Source organism: Haliotis asinina, chromosome 12 (assembly GCF_037392515.1).
Source record: "Haliotis asinina isolate JCU_RB_2024 chromosome 12, JCU_Hal_asi_v2, whole genome shotgun sequence".
Classification (NCBI taxonomy): Eukaryota; Metazoa; Mollusca; class Gastropoda; order Lepetellida; family Haliotidae; genus Haliotis; species Haliotis asinina.
Window position 1 is genome coordinate 16,148,184 of NC_090291.1, and position 19,779 is coordinate 16,167,962.

General features: G+C 38.9%; 1 protein-coding gene across 1 annotated transcript; it reads left to right on the plus strand.

The window, feature by feature from the left end:
* Positions 1–4,444: 4,444 nt before the first annotated feature.
* Positions 4,445–18,692, plus strand: LOC137257921 (cyclic nucleotide-binding domain-containing protein 1-like). The gene is made up of 14 exons (XM_067795429.1): positions 4,445–4,659; positions 4,895–4,973; positions 5,933–6,046; positions 8,666–8,709; positions 9,718–9,886; positions 10,853–11,001; positions 12,105–12,238; positions 12,841–12,902; positions 13,523–13,601; positions 13,924–14,056; positions 15,337–15,446; positions 15,948–16,098; positions 16,297–16,364; positions 17,266–18,692. Exons 1-14 carry the CDS (start codon positions 4,581–4,583, stop codon positions 17,392–17,394), a joined length of 1,500 nt encoding a protein of 499 aa, XP_067651530.1. The 5' UTR covers positions 4,445–4,580; the 3' UTR covers positions 17,395–18,692.
* Positions 18,693–19,779: the final 1,087 nt, after the last annotated feature.

The following is a 19,779-nucleotide window of genomic DNA, read 5'->3' on the forward strand; positions in this document are numbered from 1 at the left end:
GTCACATGCAACCAAAAAATCAAACATAATTAAAACACATTTATCACTTATTCATGACGTATAATATACACTGCTTCTTTTAAAAAAACAAATAAACAAAATTATAAGCGTACAATCGCGATTCAAAAGTGCAATATTTTGTACTTGGGCTTACTTCGCCCGAAACGAAGCCCACGGGAGACCGAACCCAGTCATAGCTTGTGGATGTGCACTCAAGTGTAACGACGACCTCTGACTGGCTGTTTCATTTGCTGATATGCTGAGGGTTCATTGTGTGTACAGAAAGGTGATCTGTTTGATGGGCATTTTAGAAGTATGGCGAGTCACATGAAAGTAAGATTCTTTATGGACAACAACTTCTTTTTGTGTACTTGATGCGTCGTTTCAGTATGGATTCATATACTGTTGTCAAACAAAATCATACACACTAAAAGAAGTTGTTATCCATGAAGAATGTATATAGAGATGCTGGATTTTGAAAATACATGTTTTCTGAATTTCCGCTCGATCCAATAAAAAATCATGTCAGTAAAGATGGTAAACTACTGCGTGGCCGGAATCTGTCATTCGTCCAAGTACAAAGCAGGACTTGAAACTGACAAGTGTTTGCACCAGTTTCCGTCAGATCCAGTCATCCGAAAAAAGTGAATGTAGTTTTTTGGCAACCCACAGACATAAAAACATGTCATGTGTATCACACGTGCCTAGTTACATAATGTGGCAGACAAGGGACTCGGGTGCACGAGTCATAAATCAACTCATTTTCTTTATGTCGTATAGTCTGATAGGTGTTAAGCTCAAATTGCACGTGGTCAATGATTGAAGCTGTGTACTGCATGTTGTCTTTAGCAGACAGGCAGGCAGACATATAGGTGTGAATAAACCAGACAATGAGCTTTCTCTGTGACAGAGACTGCTTACCACAATCAACAAGTTTTTTTACGTAACGAGTAGATTATTTACTTGTTTGTGTACACAACCGAGATTAGACTACTGCTCACGACCTCAGATGCTGGGCATGCATACTGTTTCAAGCTCCGTGAACCTATTCACTGCGCATGCGTTATGGACGCAGCGCAGCACTTCTGTTGAAACCAGTTTTCCCCCCAGCCCTGGGGGGAATTTAGTGAAACGTTTGAACTCCGATTTCGCGGGCTTTTTTTTCATCGCGTTTTTTTCAACTTTATAGGTTAAATTGGCATTTTTTATTATTTGTTTCGGTAAGTGCATACCTAAAGGTACCAGAATCTGCAAAGTTGTATTTTACGTTGCATGTGACCTTTAAGTAAAACGCCAGAAGTTAATAAACGTAATGAGTTACATGACGCAACATGATTCTCAATAATTTCTGGGAATACTATAAAATGCCTCTCAAAGAACAGTAACAATTATCACCAAAATCCATCTGCAATTTTAAAACTTTAATTTTAATTTAACTGCTATGACAAAAGTTAGAAGGTTACATTTTTCTGTAGTACTAATCATCTTCAACACTGAGACCAATTTTTTTAACCCAATATACCACTTCTCAGAAATAATACTGCAATAGGAATCATTTGAATATTTGCGATATATCGGTATACTGGTAATACCATGCAGCCCTATCCATTACTCATATTCAAATTTTCATTTTCCAAGCATTTGTTCATTTAGCAATGTTTTCTTTGAAAGAATATGTCTTTGTGACTCAACACATCTGGAACTTATGCCATAAAAGAATTAAACAGTGCCACTGGCATACAAATACAAAACATTGTAAAGTCTGGTAGTCATAGAACTACAGAGATTATACACTGCAGATGTTACAGAAATCACAGACTTGACAGTGGTGAAATATCTTCATGACAAATAAATGCAACAGTTAGAGGAAGCACGTTCACATTTCTTCCTGTGCGAGGACCATTTTTTTCTGTAAAGAACGATGTCCGACATCTCTATGTAGATGCAATGCAGGATGGATGTAATCAATCTCTTGAAAGCAAGGCTTGTAACTTGTGCAGTGTAATTTGTCAATCAGGAAGTCATGGCTTCCACACCAGCCAGAACCCTCATTACGACATAATCGATTTGAAAGTCAAATGTCTAACAATGCTGAGGGCTGTGGTTTTTTCCTAAATTGCTGGATCACGTTGTTTGTGTCTCTTGAATACTTGATGCATTGTCTAGGTGTGAATTATAGTGTCAAGACTCTAAAAGTTCACAATTCATCACAATGTGACATGTTTTTTCAACATAATAGAAAAAACCTGTCCAACAGGGATGTCAGGAATCCAAAATGCAAGAAACAAAATTCTGTAGTCCAACAGTCATGACTAGACATGCCAAGGATCCAACAGTCATGACCTGACATGCCATGGGTCCAGAAGTCATTACTAGACATGTCGTGTCAAGGATCCAGAAGTTATTACCAGACACACAAAGGGCATAGGAGCCATGACCAGACATGCCAAGGATCCAGATGTCATGACTAGACATGTCAAGGATCCAACAGTCATGACCTGAGATGCCACGGGTCCAGAAGTCATTACTAGGCATGCCAAGGATCCATCCAGAAGTCGTTACCAAACACTCCAAGGACCAGATATGCCAAGGATCCAGAAGACATACAAAAGATCCAACAGTCATGACTGAAATACCATGGGTCTAGAAGTGATGATCTGACATGCCCAGGATCCAACAGTCATGACCTGACATACCATGGGTCCAGAAGTAATGGCCAGACAGGCCAAGGATCCTGAAGTCATGACCAGACATGCCAAGGATCCAGAAGTCACTACTTGATATGCCAAGGATCAAGAAGTCATGATGTTACGCTTATTACTGTCTTCGAATTTTATTTTACTTTATGGCCTATATGGACTTGTTAAACATATACCAAATCCACACCATCATACAGATTCTGATGAGACACATAAACTTTCTAAGCATGTGATATACATGTGAAATGTCAGAAACCAGACATCAAAATGAACAGCGCTGAATTTAATCAAAGTAAAGGCAATGGCAAATTTAGTTAGAAACTTCATTCTATGAAGCTCTACATACACGATACATACAAATGAGTGCAGAGCCAAGCAGAGAGTATTACGTTCTTGCACAGAGACTGTGGACATTGATACAGTCAAAAACAGTATCTCTGAAAATGACTGGCTTGATAGCTTCCTTTTTCATGATTGATCACAGTGGTGTATGTTACAAGCTGGAAGTATTCAAGCATCCATGGAGACTGAATTCAATTACAATTCAATACTGTTGGTCTTGCATTACATAACTCATAACATTTGACAGCTTGAATGCATTCACAAGAAACATTATGCCAGTCAATTATATTTTTTATAATTCTGTGGGATTGTGCAGTGACACTACATCAATCCTTATCTTCTGAATCAAAAATTTGATCTCTGATGGGAAGTTTCATTATTCGAAGAAGGATAAGTGTTTGTTCTGTAATGATCACTCAGTTTCAAAATAATTACATGGATTTTTTCATAATAAACTTTAAAAAAATTGTCTTCGTAATTCATCTCTAACCAACTCTAATACTGTTTCTATATTTCATGAATCTGACACTGAATGACAAGTAGGGAAACAGGTTTCATTCCTACTCACAACAATCTGTCTAACAATGTATTTAAAAAACTGTGTTATAAATGCATACACATTTCTACATTTAACAACTCTGGGTTTTTTACTGTCTTCAAATCCTTTTATAGCCAATCCCTACTCTCTTTAAACAATGTTGACAACTGAATATGAATGTGCTAAAATATATATACGTCAAACATGAAAGTAAAGAGATATTTTTCATATTTAACATTTAGTGAAATAACCATGAGAATGCAAAATCCTTATTTAGGTTTGGATGCACTTTTTAAAAGAAAAACAAAAAGACATATGAGCAAAAAAGAACAAAAACAGTATATGGATTCAAAAGGCCATCTGAGTTTACAAACGAAAAAAAACAAACCCAAAAATATTTATCATGCGAGTTCTTAACGGTCCTTCCCCAGCAAACATGTGGACAGGAAAAGTTAATATTTTAATTAAGTCTGTCTCAGCGAAGGTATATCATTTCGCTTGAATGTGTGTCACGAGATTAACAGAAGATAATTTCTTCATCTGCATTGCGTGTGAGCTTAGTGTCGTCCGCCGAGTAATGATTCAATGACCGGCGCTCTCTTGATGAGCGTCAATTATTGATTAGGTTTCACAGGTGCAATCAAATGTCGCGGCTTTGCGTTAATCAGTCAAAAGATGTCTTCAGTGCAGGCGTGTGTTATATTAACGTATATTCTCGACACTTACAGCTGACTCACCTGTCACGAGTTACATAACTGTCCTTCTCAAAAGAAATCCGAATTAAGCGCCCCTTTCACTTCCAACATCGTGACACAGATATTGACAGTTGGCCGAGTCCCAGTTTGCCCGAGCCGCGAGATTTGCCGAGGTTTCGTGCCTAGTCACGGTGTAAACAACATGGCGGCGTGGATACAGGTGCCCGTTTGAAAGGCGAAGAAAATAGGATAATTGATTTGTGATTTCACTGGAGAAAGTGTGAAAATATCAATCTCTAAACAATTATGGCGCTCGTCAAGCGGGATGGCAAACCTCAAACGTTTTCGTGGAATGTACGAGATTCAAGAAAAATTCAACACAAACGTAAGCACTGATGCATGCATGCACGAATAACCAGCTAATGCATTACTGCTTTCAGACAATCAGTCATGAATTTTTAAAGAAATATTCTATTATGTTTCGTAGTGAACAGAATTAATCATAATGCATGCACTTGTGACATAAACATTAATGTTTGTAGAAAATAATAGGTATTTTTTTATTTACTTTTAATTCAGTTATTAAAAATATTTTAATTATATGCGTTTTGCTGTTACAGTTCCTGTTATTAAAACACCTCCAGTTATAGACTATGACAAACTAAAGGAATTATGCAACATCAGTGGAATGAAGAACAGGTAAATAAATGTTTCATTATAGGGCCATGACAAACTCATAAGAGAAAGAGTAGCTTCTTAGAAGTAAGTAGCAAATATTATTTTCGTATTTTAAGATGTTTGTGCACATGTTGTGACAGGGTCTACCGAGTGGGGTTGTTTCATCATTGCTGTGAACATCGTCCAGACTGATGAGCACTATCCACAGATATTTCTTTAATAGACATTATTCCTTGTGGTTTTCAGTAAATCATTTTACTGGGGCCAACATCAAGAAAATGGGTTCTGGTTCATGTGATTCCAAGAATTTTACTGAAATCATACCAAGAATTTTACTGAAATCATACCAAGAATTGGCATAAAAGTCTTTATGCTCCCAACAGAACAATCAATCACAGTATGGTGTTTGTCTTGTTGTACTGAAAATGATTTTATACATCATCAGTTTGTATGTATATGGGAAGCAACAATTAGGACTTCACCCTGACCTCAATTTGATTTGATGTCAATTTTGGAATTTAAGTAGGTAATCAAGTATTGAAACGAAATAGTGATAATGGTTGTCAAAACTAGGAGTCAGATACGATTTTCAGTTAATTGAACTAAATTGTTGCAGCCCTATCTGATATAGACTACTCCTGTCACCAATGTTGATACAAATGTAAAGTTTCCTGCCATCTGTCAAGCCCTAACTTCTTGATAGTTTCTCACTTATCTTTTCTATCTTGAGCAGGCCTATTGTCTATTCTCCTGCCTCCTGCCATGTCTCTCTCATTTTTTTAGCAAGCTTGTTTCCTATCCAAAAATGTAGAGGAACCTGAACTTTCAATCTGGATAATAAGTATATGAACCAAACCATTGCAGTCACCATAACCCTGCCTCACTCAGCCCTTCTGTTATAATGAAGGAATGTATATATGATATAAACACAAATATATCAAATGATATCCCATAAAATGACAACTCACCTTCACATTCAGGGACAACGATGAGACGTCAGAGGAAGCACATCGAGAGTTTATGGCCAACTACCGCAAGATGTTTGTCAAACCTCCCAAGAAGTTAGGCTTTCCGATCCACGCTGAGAGAAGAAGGTAAGATGTCTCTGTGCTGTCTGAACATTCAGTTGTCATTTCATGGCTTTTGCTAGGTCATTCCTATAGTCAGTTCTCTGTCCTTTCACCTTTCACCTTGTCTAGAGATAGCTAAAGACATCAACTCAGTAACAGACTGTCCATTTGCACCAACTTGTGACTACAGTTTTGGTGACCCGTGAAGGTCCCAGGGTAGAATAGGCCTTCAGCAACCCATGCTTGCCATAAAACGTGACTATGCTTGTTGTAAGAGGCAAATAACGGGATCGGGTGGTCAGGTTTGCTGACTTGGTTGACCACACATGTCATCGGTTCCCAACTGTGCAGATCAATGCTCATGTTGTTGATCACTGGATTGTCTGGTCCAGATTCGATTATTTACAGACCGCTGCCATATAACTGGAATATTGCGGAGTGCGGCATAAAACTAAACTCACTGATTCACTCACAGTTTTGTTGGCTCTGATTTCACACTATTTAACTCGCCTTTCACATTTTTATATTCACCAGCCAAAATCTGGGTCAGTATTTGTCTCCAGAAACCAATGTTTGTCATACAAGACAATGGTGATTGGTTGGTCAGGCTTGCTGACTTGGTTGCCTCATGATCAAAGGGAAATAACTTTAAAATTGCTAGTGTACTCTGAAACAACAGCACAGGAAAATTCACTTTCCTTGATAATTTTCCCAGATTATTTTCCTGTGTGTTTTAAAGTAAGCAACATATCTATCATTGGAAAGTCAACTCGAGACAGATACAGCAAGATATACAAATTTGCTTGACCGACAGAAAAATCATAAGACTGGGATTTTGGCCAATGGATTATTTCCACACTTGGATCATATCTTAACAATGGAGATGGATGGTTATGCTGTTGGTCACTTGATTGTCTGGTCCAGACTCAAGTATTTATAGCTGGAATATTGCTGAGTGTGATGTTAAACAACAGCAAAGAAAAAAAATATATTTTATTTTTTTCTATTCTCAGTGGTACCCACATCCTCGATATCTCCAGGGTATACGTTCCGATAAGTCTCCACTATGCCCTGGACGCATCTACGGCTCTGCCAGATAAATATATTACCTCCCTTTGCTGGCTCCGCCTTCTCACAGTAGCCAATCAGCTAGGTCGCCGTTATAACCGAGCTTGCCAGTGTCAACAAAGGTAGCGGTCGCAACTGCGAAGGTTTGCCCACAATGCGTCCCTGATTTTAGGGAAATCATACAAACAAATTGACAGGTCCGAAACTTTAAAACAACATATGCAAGAACGCCGTCTAACTCTTCCAGAGAACCTCTGCATGGTTTCTGTTGCCAAGTATTAATCTGTTAGATAATTCAAAAAACGAAAGTGAGTTGTGTTTGGTTTGCTCAACTTCCCAGCGTAGACACCTGACTGGATGAAAAGATAGTCAAGGGAGGTAATATATTTATCTGGCAGAGCCGTAGATGCGTCCAGGGTATAGTGGAGACTTATCGGAACGTATACCCTGGAGATATCGAGGATGCATTTTGAGACCAAACTGATAAAACTGTACGACATATGCTGCCATTTATTTAATCTAACACTCTTCTATGTCATGACTGATTGATGCCATGTTATTTAGATATGCTGGACTTCATTTTTTCAGGGCTATTCAGGTGGCTGTTCTCTCTTAAATATACAATAAGTAATATGTCGATAACTCACTGGGAATCTTTTACTCCTAAGGGGTGGGGGGATAGCCTAGTGGTTAAAGTATTCACCAGTCACACCAAAGGCCAGGTTTCGATTACCCACATTGGTACAATGTTTGAAGCCCCTTTCTGGTGTCCTCCGTGATATTACCGGAATATCGCTAAAAGTGGCATAAAACCACACTCACTATTACTCGTGAATGAATGAATCAGTAGTTGGTTTTAGTTACTGGCCAAAGGCACTACCCCATGCCTTTACACAGGATAGGTGATTTGTAATTCTACCATGACTTCACTAAATACTGGATTGTGATTGGTTAATCAAAGTCATTCACTATGATTCAGAGGTATATAATCATGTTACATACCTCTCATTTTCCAACACATTATGTATTTGTTTAAAATCTGAATAACATGGTTATGGTAGAATGGAGATGAACATATTAAGCTGGAATATCAGAGGTGTATAGCAAAAATATAATACCTCTAAATTTTGTGTTTAAAAGGTAGCATGAGGTTTTAAATACAAAATTTAGAGCTTTTACAATTTCGTTATATACCTCTGATTTTCCAGCACAGTATGTGTATCTCCTAATTATAGAGTTTAATTGGTATTCTCTAAGAATTTTTTTCTTGGATTTATAACCTGGCTTTAGACATTTTAAATTTGTTCAGAAATCTAATAATTCTAAGTGAGGGTGAGGAGGGCAAGGGGAGTTGAGTGTGGCAATTTGGTCTTTGGACTATCAGATTTTGCTAAATTTCTCCACCATGATTATTTTATAGAACATTAATTTATATATCCTCAAAAATATGTAAAATACTCTTACAAGACACCTTGACAGTCTCTCCCTCCCCTGTCCCTGTTATAAATGACAAGTTCCTAAATTCAAATGTACTTAGTTTTGTCTGAAATAAATTTCACTGACATTTTGTTACAGCGCAAATCGGGGTTCAACATTGAGTGTGAGTCACAAAGCTACAAGTAAGTCCCATGAGGAGCTAGGGCTCCACTTTGTCCTTCATTATCAGAATTAGTCCCTTCACGTAAAACATGCCACTTGTTGTTACCCTGCCTTGCCCCATTGGCAAACAAGGATAAGTTGGACTGGCACAGAGACGTAGACAATGCATGGCATTGAGCACACCCACTTGGTTAGTGAAAGGGGGTGCAGACGTAAGGTAGTGCACGTGCAGTGCATGATGATGAAATTGATTCTGTACATAGCTGTACATGCCTGACTCATGAGACTCTCATGTAGTTGGTGTAGCAACTACATTTGATCATGGAAAACCTGGGGAACCTTTGCTGACAATGGCAAGTGCTAGTGGGCTGCACTCACACATGCTAATACAGGTCAGTTGTCAGGTCACAGCTCAACTTATCCTTGTTTGCCAGTACATGTCCAGCAATGAGAAGTTGAATTATCTTACCCTACATTTTGATACATGTCTCTGAGTGGTCACTGCTGGTCGGTGCTCATATACTTTGATTAAAAATGGTGAATTTCTTCCCATACTTTGATGTGCCTTATTCTACATTTAGAAGAAAAATTAGCTGACATAATTATGCTTATAGTGTTGGATTTATTGTTCATTTATTTTGAAAATTGACTAGCACCTGGTGCAAGTTAGTCTTATAACTAGGTTGCACTTTGTAATATTGAGTTGCACCAGTGCATGTAACAAGGCACTACATTGAGCCCTGCGATGTCAGTTTATGATATATACACATCTCAGTTAGCATTCCACACAGAAATTTGTATTTCATCAGAGTTTGTCATCTGGGCCGTGAGTCCACCAATTCTGAATAAAGACTTTATGTCGTCTCGAAACTGAACAACAATCAAAAGCAGTTTACTAAACATAAAAAAAATATATCTGTTTGTTATGCAAGGGAGATCACTCTGGATGTGTTAGTGCTACTGTATATTGTAATAATTGTGACAGTCCCACTTGTACTAATCACTGTATCCTGCTCTTTCTTCAACAGGAAGTGAATCACATGAGAAGAAACCAGTCAAGAAGGAAGTAAAGAGCCGTGCTGAGTCTCACAATGTCAGTGATTATCTCCCCATGTTCCACAAAGAAAGGAAGAGCGAGGACCCGTACGCAATCAGAGTAGCAAACATCAAGACACTGCGCAGGATTCTCAGAAAACTGTATGTGGAGGTATCTCTGTATGCTAAGTTGTTTTACCCCGCACATAGCACTATTCCAGCTATGTGGTGGCAGTCTGTAAATGCTCGAGCCTTGACCAGACAGCCTTGTGGTCAACAGCATGAGCACTGATCAGTGTAAAAGGGATATAATGACGTGTCATCCAAGTCAGTGAGCCCGACCACTGATCCTGTTAGTCGCCTTTCATGACATGCCCTTTCCTAGGATAAGGAGCATGGACATTGCAAATGGTCTTGTATGATGTGTGTACAGAAAACATGACCTGAGTTATCAAAAGTATGAATAACTCAATGATCACATATTCAGATCTGTATGAGATGTCTTGAAATTTGTACTGATATTTTGTTTTGTGAACTGTCAGATCTATGTTTATTAAGGCCAGACCAATTTTATTTCTTGTTTTACAGATCCGCTGGCTGTATTTTTTCAAGAATAAGAAAATAAAAAAAATAATAATAATTTTCCCTGCTCAAACAAATAAAATCCTAATATTTATATGGACTAAAAATGTAAACTTACTAGAAAATACTTTTTAGGTTGATTCTTGGCCCATATTCACTACGTAAATTGCCAGAAGTAAAATACTTTGAGTATTCAGAAGGAACATAACTTTGATTGGATTTTTATTTTTATTTTTTTCCCACCTGCCTTTAGATTTTCAGAGGACAAAAATCTGTAAAACAAGAAATAAAATTGGTCTGGCTTAAGAGAGGTTTTTGGTTTTCCATAATTTCTGACACACAAAAATCAGGTTAATAATTACATGTACTCACAAACATGATCATAAATTTGTTTGCAAGCAAGGTTCTTACAGAAAATAATTATCATGCTGACAAATTGGCCATGTTCTTTTGATCTTTCACATCATTTATTTATGTTCAGTTAAGATTGAGATAAAATCCATTATTTATCTTTCAAATTTTGGACAGTGTATGTTTGTTTTTCAGTCCCTTCGAGAGGACAGCAGCTGACAATGACAAGGTGTTTTCTATTCTGCGAACGTTTCCATTCTTTGCTCAGTGCGTGCCCTTGAATGTTCTTAAGGAGTTATGTGTGGTTGCCCAGCTCGAGGTCTGGAAGGAGGACAACTTCACAAGTGAGAGTTGCTTACTTTCCTGTTTTGGATTAGAACTTGTACTTCAGTTAAGTTAGTTTTGTAGGTAACAAAAGTGAATCAGATGGTCAGTTTCTGACTTTCCAGCAATACTTGTAATTTACCACTGGACTGTTTACAAGGTTATATGATTTACTGTTAGAGAATGTGTGCATGTCTCACTGGCTACAATCTGTATGTGGTGTTAAAGGTTGTGAGCATGTTTCAGTATTTGGCAATTCTGCTCTACACGTGGTGTTGAAGGGTGTGGACATGTTTCAGTATTCAGCAGCTCCGGTCTGCACATGGTGTTGAAGGGTGTGAGCTTGTGGTGTTGAAGGGTGTGAGTATGTTTCAGCATACAGCTACTCGGGGTCTTCACATGGTGTTGAAGGGTGTGAGCATGTTTCAATATACAGCTACTCAGGGTCCTCACATGGTGTTGAAGGGTGTGAGCATGTTTCAGTATACAGCTACTCGGGGTCTGCACATGGTGTTGAAGGGTGTGAGCTTGTGGTGTTGAAGGGTGTGAATGTGTTTCAGTATACAACTACTTGGGGTCTGCACATGGTGTTGAAGGGTGTGAGCATGTGGTGTTGAAGGTTGTGAGTATGTTACAGTATTCTTCTACTCCAGTCTACACATAGTGTTGAAGGGAGTGAGCATGTTGGTTTGAAGGTGTGAGCATGTGCTTTTGAAGGGTGTGAGCACATGGTGTTGAAGAGTGTGAGCATGTTTCAGTGTTTACCAACTCCGGTCTACACATAGTGTTGAAGTGTGTGAGCTGAAGGGTGTGAGCTCATGGGTTGAAGGATGCAAGCACATGGTGTTTCAGTATTCAGCAGCTCTGGTCTGCACATGGTGTTGAAGGGTGTGAGCTGAACTGTGTGAGTTCATGGGTTGAAGGGAATGAGCATGTGGTGTTGAAGGGTGTGAGCACATTTCAGCATTTGACTACTCCGGTCTGCACATGGTGTTGAAGGGTGTGAGCACGTTTCAGCATTTGACTACTCCGGTCTGCACATGGTGTTGAAAGGTGTGAGCACGTTTCAGCATTTGACTACTCCGGTCTGCACATGGTGTTGAAAGGTGTGAGCTTGTTTCAGTATTCGGCAACTCTGGTCTGCACATGGTGTTGAAGGGTTCTGTCCTGCCACTGACGTCACCATATTTAAACATCCACTTCTCCCAGATGGAGTTCCGCTCACCGACACCAATAGAAGAAGAGGTCGATGAGAAGGTATGTTGCATGGCATAGATTTATGTTGTTGATTTTGTGGAGACAGTATCTGTACTAATAATGTGAGAGCAAAAACAATAATGCATGTGTCTGACAACTCATGATTTGGGAAAAGTGATGGAATAAAGTTAGAATTTCACACAAATTAATTTTACTGCATCTGAACTTTGTATTGTTTATGGTTTTTACATGAAAATATTTTTCTTAGCCAGATACAAGCCATATTTCAGTCACTGTTTCAGGACATTTTGCTTGAAGGCAGGAGCTAAACCATTGTTTTTCAAATCACATTTACGTCACAGCAACCTACATATCCAGTGAACAATTCCTTCAAATTTCTGTAACAAACTGTTTTTAAGATATCCTCAGGTCCATCTGAAAACCAGTATGTCCCTAAATGGACTTCCTAGAAGCATCTCCGTAGATACTACGCAAAGAAAGTTGAAGAACACACTGTTACCATACTGAAGTCTGTGATGCCATATGTGCTCCTGTACGTTAATAATCTTTTTGTTCTTGTAACACAGCATTGTCACAAATGTCCCTCACTGTTGTTGTGGATTCATAGCTATAGTTGTGTGTCATGCGTCTCTGTGTTGCAGCTTGAAGTAGGTGAATGTTTTGGTACCTTGGTGAAGATTGAGGACAGATCAGCCAACACGAAGTAAGCAAATTACACCATTGCTCTGGATTATAGATCGTAGAGTTCATACATGCTCTTCATGGACAGAACTAGACATTAATCAGTAGTTTCTGCTGATGTCAAATAGAAGACGGACAGATCAGTAGAGAGATTTTAAACATGACTGACCATTTCTTTCAAAGTTTTAGAAAACAGTAGGTGACTTTGGTGTGACCTTTGTTTGACCTTTATTTGACATTCACTTGATCAGTTCTGTGTTTCATAGTATTTATGCGACCAAACTTATGTTCTTATGTGAAGTGTCTGTGACCAGTCTTGTAAGTCTTTTGTGACCAATGCTGTGTATCTCTTCAACCCATGAAGATCTTAATTAGAATTGATCTTCAGTAACATATGCTTGTCATAAAAGGTGACTATCAGGATCGGTTGGTCAGACCGGCTGACTAGGTTGACATGTCATCTTATCCCAGTTGGACAGATCAATGCTCATGCTGCTGGTCACTGGATTATCTGGTCCTGATTCTATTATTTACAGACCGCTGCCATATAGCTGGAATAACGCTGAGTGTGGTGTAAAATTTTAACATAGCCTCTCTTTCATGACTGAGAACCTGACCTTGATATGACGTGTCTATCTTCAGAGTGCTGAGTGTCAATACAGATGAAACTCCTGTTGAATTATTGAAGATATCAGTGTCCGATTACAACAGGGTCATAGAGGTGAGACAGTAGATGGAAGCGACATCACCAACATGTCCATAGTTCTAACTTGGACCTCACTCGGCTACTGGATACAGATCATTAGATTGATAGAACACGTGCAGGAGAGACCTCACATCATAAAGCTTTTCCAGCTCAGGGACAGCAGAGACCAGTCTGTCATATAAGATACTTTAAAGACAGATGTGTGCAATATCTGGAGAACTGAACACAGGCCTTCTGTGTGATGAGTGATCGCTTAAACCACTTGGCCATGTCAGATGGTGACTAACAATCTAATTCCTCTACGTAAGTAAGAAGCTATATTTGTTGTCTTTTGCAGCAAATTCGTCAGCGAGAGCACACAGAGAAGCTGAACGTCCTTCTGTCAGGAGAGCAGTATGGGGTGTGGCCTCGTCAGCCTCTCATACAAGTAGCTAACCTCATCGAGTGGATGACTTACCCACCAAACACAGGTACTGTATGTGTCAAGGGGCATGTTGATAACAGATATTAAAATCTGTGAGTTAGGTTAGACACCGATTTTGCCTGTAGTCTATTAATATCATGTGAACTTAAAATAGGAGGAAAACCCCAAATTGAAATTGGAGGAACCCATTAGCAGATAAATCAAGAAACATTAGGGAAACCAGGATTTGAACCCACAACCAAGGAACAACAACCCCCAAAAACTAACACATCCTGTATTGACATGTCTACAACTCTGCCACTTTGTTGATGTAGTCCAGTCTGTGCGTGTCAGTACAAAAAGGGTGTTTATGTTGGCTTTGACTGTGTATTCGTACACGGTATAGGCCTTTTGGCTCAAAAGTAGATCGATGAATTGCAATCTAGCTTGAAAACTAATAAACATAGCATACTCAATGAAACGCTGACCATGATTAAAACATCTTACCAACTCTGAAGTTTTTGCAGAAATTTTGTCCTAAAAAAAACCCAAGTTGTTTAACAATCTATCATTAAAATATTGACACAGCTCACTGTTTGTTACGAGGGAGGAGTGCTAGCCAGCTGTGCGAGACAGGACAGGTTAATGAATATATAACTTTCTCGGCACTTGTGCACATTGCTTCTAAATGAACACCTGGCTGTGCCTTTCTCTGCACTCCTCCCTCATAACAAACAGTGAACTTTGTCAGTAATTTAATTATAGTTTTTTAATTAGATTGCAATTCCTCAGTCCGCTTTTGAACCAAACGAACTATAGTCCCATTATGGGCAGGGTCATATTACTGGTGGTTACCCACTCGTAATTTCAAATTTGTAAACTCTGTGAAGAAGAGAAATTCCTTATACAACTTTTCTGCTGAAGGTGGAAACTTTTATAACTTATGCCTATATTTGTCACAAATTTCACAGTTTTCATCCTCTATTTACACTCACTTGTGTCCCACTGAATCAGTACTGAAAGTGGCACAAGGGGCAGCTCACCCAAGGTGCAAGTTCATCTTAACAGTCTTATATTAAACAGCTCATGAAGGTCCATATTAGAATATTGGCCTTCAGTAACCCATACTTGTCACAAGAGGCAAAAAACAGGGTAGGTCAGGTTGCCTGATTGATGCTCATGCTATTGATTGATCACTGGATTGTCTGGTCCGGAGTCGATTATTTTCAGATTGCCACCTTATAGCTAGAATATTGCTGAGGAAGGCATAAAACTAAACTCTTGTATGAAACATGGCTGCACACATCAACCGTATTGTTAATGTAAGTCCTGGTGTCTGTTTTCCAGTGGTTGTGTCAGAGGGGTACAAGTCCCCCTTCATAGGCTTCATCAAGAGTGGGGAGTGCCATGTGCTGCGTCAGGTCGACGTTCTACACACTCTCAGCAACGGACAGAAGGTAATTTCACTCTCAGTATCCCGTCTTGGGAACCAAGGGCAGGTAACTCTAAACACCTCATTCAGATATGAGACAAGGGCGTGCATGACATAACCCAATTACATCACAATGATTGCCACTTAAATTTTCTGTACATTGTTAGTGTTTGGAATTAGTAGTTTGCATGTAAATTCACAGATATGAAAACATGCTTAATTCTGCATTTGAAAATACCAAAGTTATGAATTGTTTTCAGAAACACTATGTCTCCATATGCAACTCTCACTGTTGTGAAACTGCAATGACGTCCTTCTGGAATGTGTTGACATCCTGATAAGCAGATAACAGAAATAAGACAAATACTGTTATCAATTCATCGTCACAATTAATGATCATCAAATTTTAAAAATATGCTGCATGAAATAATATCCATTATGGTCGAAGGATCTGTCTGACTTATGCTGCATTTAACCGCATCAAACCAGATGCTCATCCCACTCTCAAACCCGTGTGTTATTGCAGGAACGAAAAACAAAACAGGTGGTCATGGGAAGACTGAAGCCATCGGATTCATTTGCTGAACTGAGTGTGCTCCTGGATGAGCCAATCACATGCTCCATTGTCACAGCAACAGATATTGAACTGGGCATCATCAAACCAGAGCGGATAGCAGGTGTGTTGCAAAGAGTCCTAGTTGGGTGGATTTGGCTGAGAGCAGAAAGGGTGTGGTACAAGAATAGTTTGGGTTTTAGGTGTGCGGCAAGAAGATGCCTTGGGTAGTAATTGGAGATGAGGAATTACAAAAAATTATGATGAATGATTGTGTAGTATTTCTCCTGTTGCTTGTCTTTAAGTTTCATTTTTGTTTCAGAGCTTGATGAAGTTACAGTACAACTGTTCAAACAGTCAAATACAAGGACATTTGGGGATTTAACCAAGGTAGACATGAGCATTTAGTGATGTAATAGGTAGATAGGATTTGTTGATCTATCCTTGGGAGATATGATCATTCGTTGATCACACCAAGGTATATATGATCATATTTGATTGCACCAAGGTATATATGATCATTCGTTAATCACACCAAGGTATATTTGATCATTTCTTGATCACACCAAGGTATATATGATCATATTTGATCGCACCAAGGTATATACGATCATTTGTTGATTGCACCAAGGTATATTTGATCATTTCTTGATCACACCAAGGTATATATGCTCATTTCTTGATCACACCAAGGTATATATGATCATATTTGATTGCACCAAGGTATATACGATCATTTGTTGTTTGCACCAAGGTATATATGATCACTTGTTGATCGCATCAAGGTATATATGATCATTTGTTGATGGCCCCATGGTATATATGATCAATCATTGATTGCACAGAGGTATAACTGATCATTTAATGATCGCAGGTATATATATGTGATTATTTGTTGATCCCACTATGGTATATGTGATCATTTGTTCATCGCCCCAAGGTATATATGATCATTTGTTGATCGCCCCAAGGTATATATGATCATTTGTTGATCGCCCCAAGGTATATATGATCATTTGTTGATCGCCCCAAGGTATATATGATCAATCATTGATTGCACAGAGGTATAACTGATCATTTAATGATCACAGGTATATATATGTGATTATTTGTTGATCCCACTAAGGTATATATAATCATTTGTTCATCGCCCCAAGGTATATATGATCATTTGTTGATCGCCCCAAGGTATATGATTAATTGGTAATGTAACAATGTGCAGTAGAACATGGAGATGGTTGAATCATTGTTTGCATGTTGCCTTGGTAACCAGTCAGCTTCTGTTTTGCAGAGTGACATTGAGGAAGAATACATACAGCAGGAATTGAAGAGAGAGTGGAACGAGTTCAAACACAGCGTTGTCGTCGATGTAATTAACTCACGTGGTATTAGACCAGGATATGGTCGCTGGACAAAATAAAAGGCCAGAGTCTGCACATGCTTAACAGACAAACTGTGAAATGTCATACAAATTGCTGCTGATATACCTCAGGAATATAGACTCTTTTACCTGTTGGAAGTGCAGGCATACAAAGCCAGTGAAATACTGTGATACAAAATTGAGAAAATCTGTCAGGGGGACCCAGAGATTTGTGGGAGCACTGTGTGATTCTGGAAGAGATGACAAAATCAAGAAGATCTCGGTGTGATAACAATTACAGTGTTCATGGCCAGTTCAAGGATCATCATTTTTTAAAAAGTTTGATCTCTTGAGCAATTAATAAAACCAGTATTCCTTCAGTACTCATAGGCTGTAACAAACTTTGAATAAACCAGACCAAAGGATGTAATTCAATGTAATGAGAATTGCCATACCATGTGTAAATATCTAAATACTACCTGATTGTCTGTCATTAATGGTGATAAGTGTTAAGTTTGTTTCAGTGGGAATGGAAGACATGTTGGATGTTTAGTACCCAAAGATTTGTGTGGAGTGATCTTGTGTGTCAGAACTACTTTCAGTCTGCCTTATTAACACTGTGTACACTTGCCTTACTTCTTGACATATATAGACTTCAGTATCATGTATGTGACTATGCTTGGTTTAACACTGCTTTCAGCAATATTCCAGCACAATCATGGCAGGGAACACTGGAAAATGGGCTTCTCACATTGTATCCATGTGGGGAATCGAACTACTGCTTGACACATATAAGATGAGCCTGTGCAGTAAACACACTTGTGAAAAGTAGGCGGGGCAGGGAATGTGGACAAACACACTTGGTTGCTAGAGGTACATGAGGTAGATCGACTCTCGTGAACTCAATGCCGCTTCTGTTTAACTCGAGTCCAGTAGTATGATATAACAATCAAAAGGAAATTGAACTTTTCAATACCTAGATGACAACGTGTTTCAATCTGCATTCAAATGGAATGTTCTGGAGGGCGTTCCCTTCTTTGCAAACTGGAGTTATTTGTCAGGTCGTGGCTCATCTAATAGTTGTCAAGCAGTAGGTCTTCGTTGTGACAAGCAAATGCATCAACTACAAGGCTACCCTTCTGCACCTATCATGAATCTGAATGTCAACTTTGTTATAAGACAATAAAGACATAGAATTGTTGTACATGTTTAATCCAAAATGTAATGTTTGTTTTCCTACTTCTTGCCTTTGTAATAATATATTTTTGCACATAGGAATCATGGGCCAAACATTTCCTTGCAGTTTGTATTTGTTATTGAGTGGGGACGTACTGAAAATACTTAATTTTTATACAAAAGATCTTAACTTTTCTTGAAACTGTTTTGTGTTATTTCTGCTGTTGTTGTGGCTTTTAAGTTTTCAATATTACCGCCAAATTTATCTGTCGCTTCCACTTGTTACTGAAGGTTCAAAATACTGCAGACGTCATCCTATGTCACACCAATCACATATGTGAGTGAGTGAATGAGTTTAGTTTTATGCCGCACTCAGCAATATTCCAGCCATATGGCGGCGGTCTGTAAATAATCGAGTCTGGACCAGAGCATCGATCTGCGAAATTGGGAACCGATGACATGTGTCAACCATGTCAGCGAGCCCGACCACCTGATCCTGTTAGTCGCCTCTTACGACAAGCATGGGTTGCTGAAGGCATATTCTACCCCAGACCTTCACGGGTCCCAATCACATATGTAAGTACATAGCAAGTGTGTATTTTAAGTGCTTAAGTTATGTCCCTTGATAAGACCAGAATCTGCTTGTCTAGGATCCAATGCAGGCTAACCCAATAATGATCTTGGTATGCCACTATGTGAACTTATGGCTTTCATGGCTATTCTGTTCATGAGAGCGGACCAAGCAGTCTAAAGATCTCATGCTTCAGGGATTCTGAGGATTCAAGGATCCTGCCAGTTAAAACTGCCTTAAAATCTGATGTACTTTGATAGGATCATTCTTAATCTGATATTGTGTCTAGTTTATAGAAAGTGAAATGATCCTGACTATCTCAATCAAGATTATTTCATAGATACAGCCGTGCATGTGCTTGTATATGCTTGCACAAGTTTGGACTATGTACTGGTTTTACACAGAGATGCTGCGGTTTGCCCTGTTCCTCAAAGCTATAAAGACAGTTGTAAGTCGGTGTTAAATTATGGGAGTTGCAATCTCCTTAGGGCTATGATCGTTTGTGAAACGAGGCCCTGCACTTTAACTTGGATACATACACAGTCCTTTTATCTGTGTGTCAGGCAATGCCTTAACAAATACCATCTCATAACATCTTTTGGATGACTGAGTGACTTTTACGCCACTTTTAGCAATACCATGATGGGAACACCAGAAATCGGCTCATTGTTCCCATCTGAGGAAATTGAACCTGGGTC

What these genes read in the sequence shown, in the direction of transcription:
- LOC137257921 (XM_067795429.1), top strand. Translation starts at nt 4,581, where the DNA reads ATGGCGCTCGTCAAGCGGGATGGCAAACCTCAAACGTTTTCGTGGAAT. An exon ending in ATCCACGCTGAGAGAAGAAG is followed by an intron (nt 6,047 to 8,665) that starts GTAAGATGTCTC and finishes ATTTTGTTACAG; the next exon opens with CGCAAATCGGGGTTCAACAT. An exon ending in CTCTCAGCAACGGACAGAAG is followed by an intron (nt 15,447 to 15,947) that starts GTAATTTCACTC and finishes GTGTTATTGCAG; the next exon opens with GAACGAAAAACAAAACAGGT.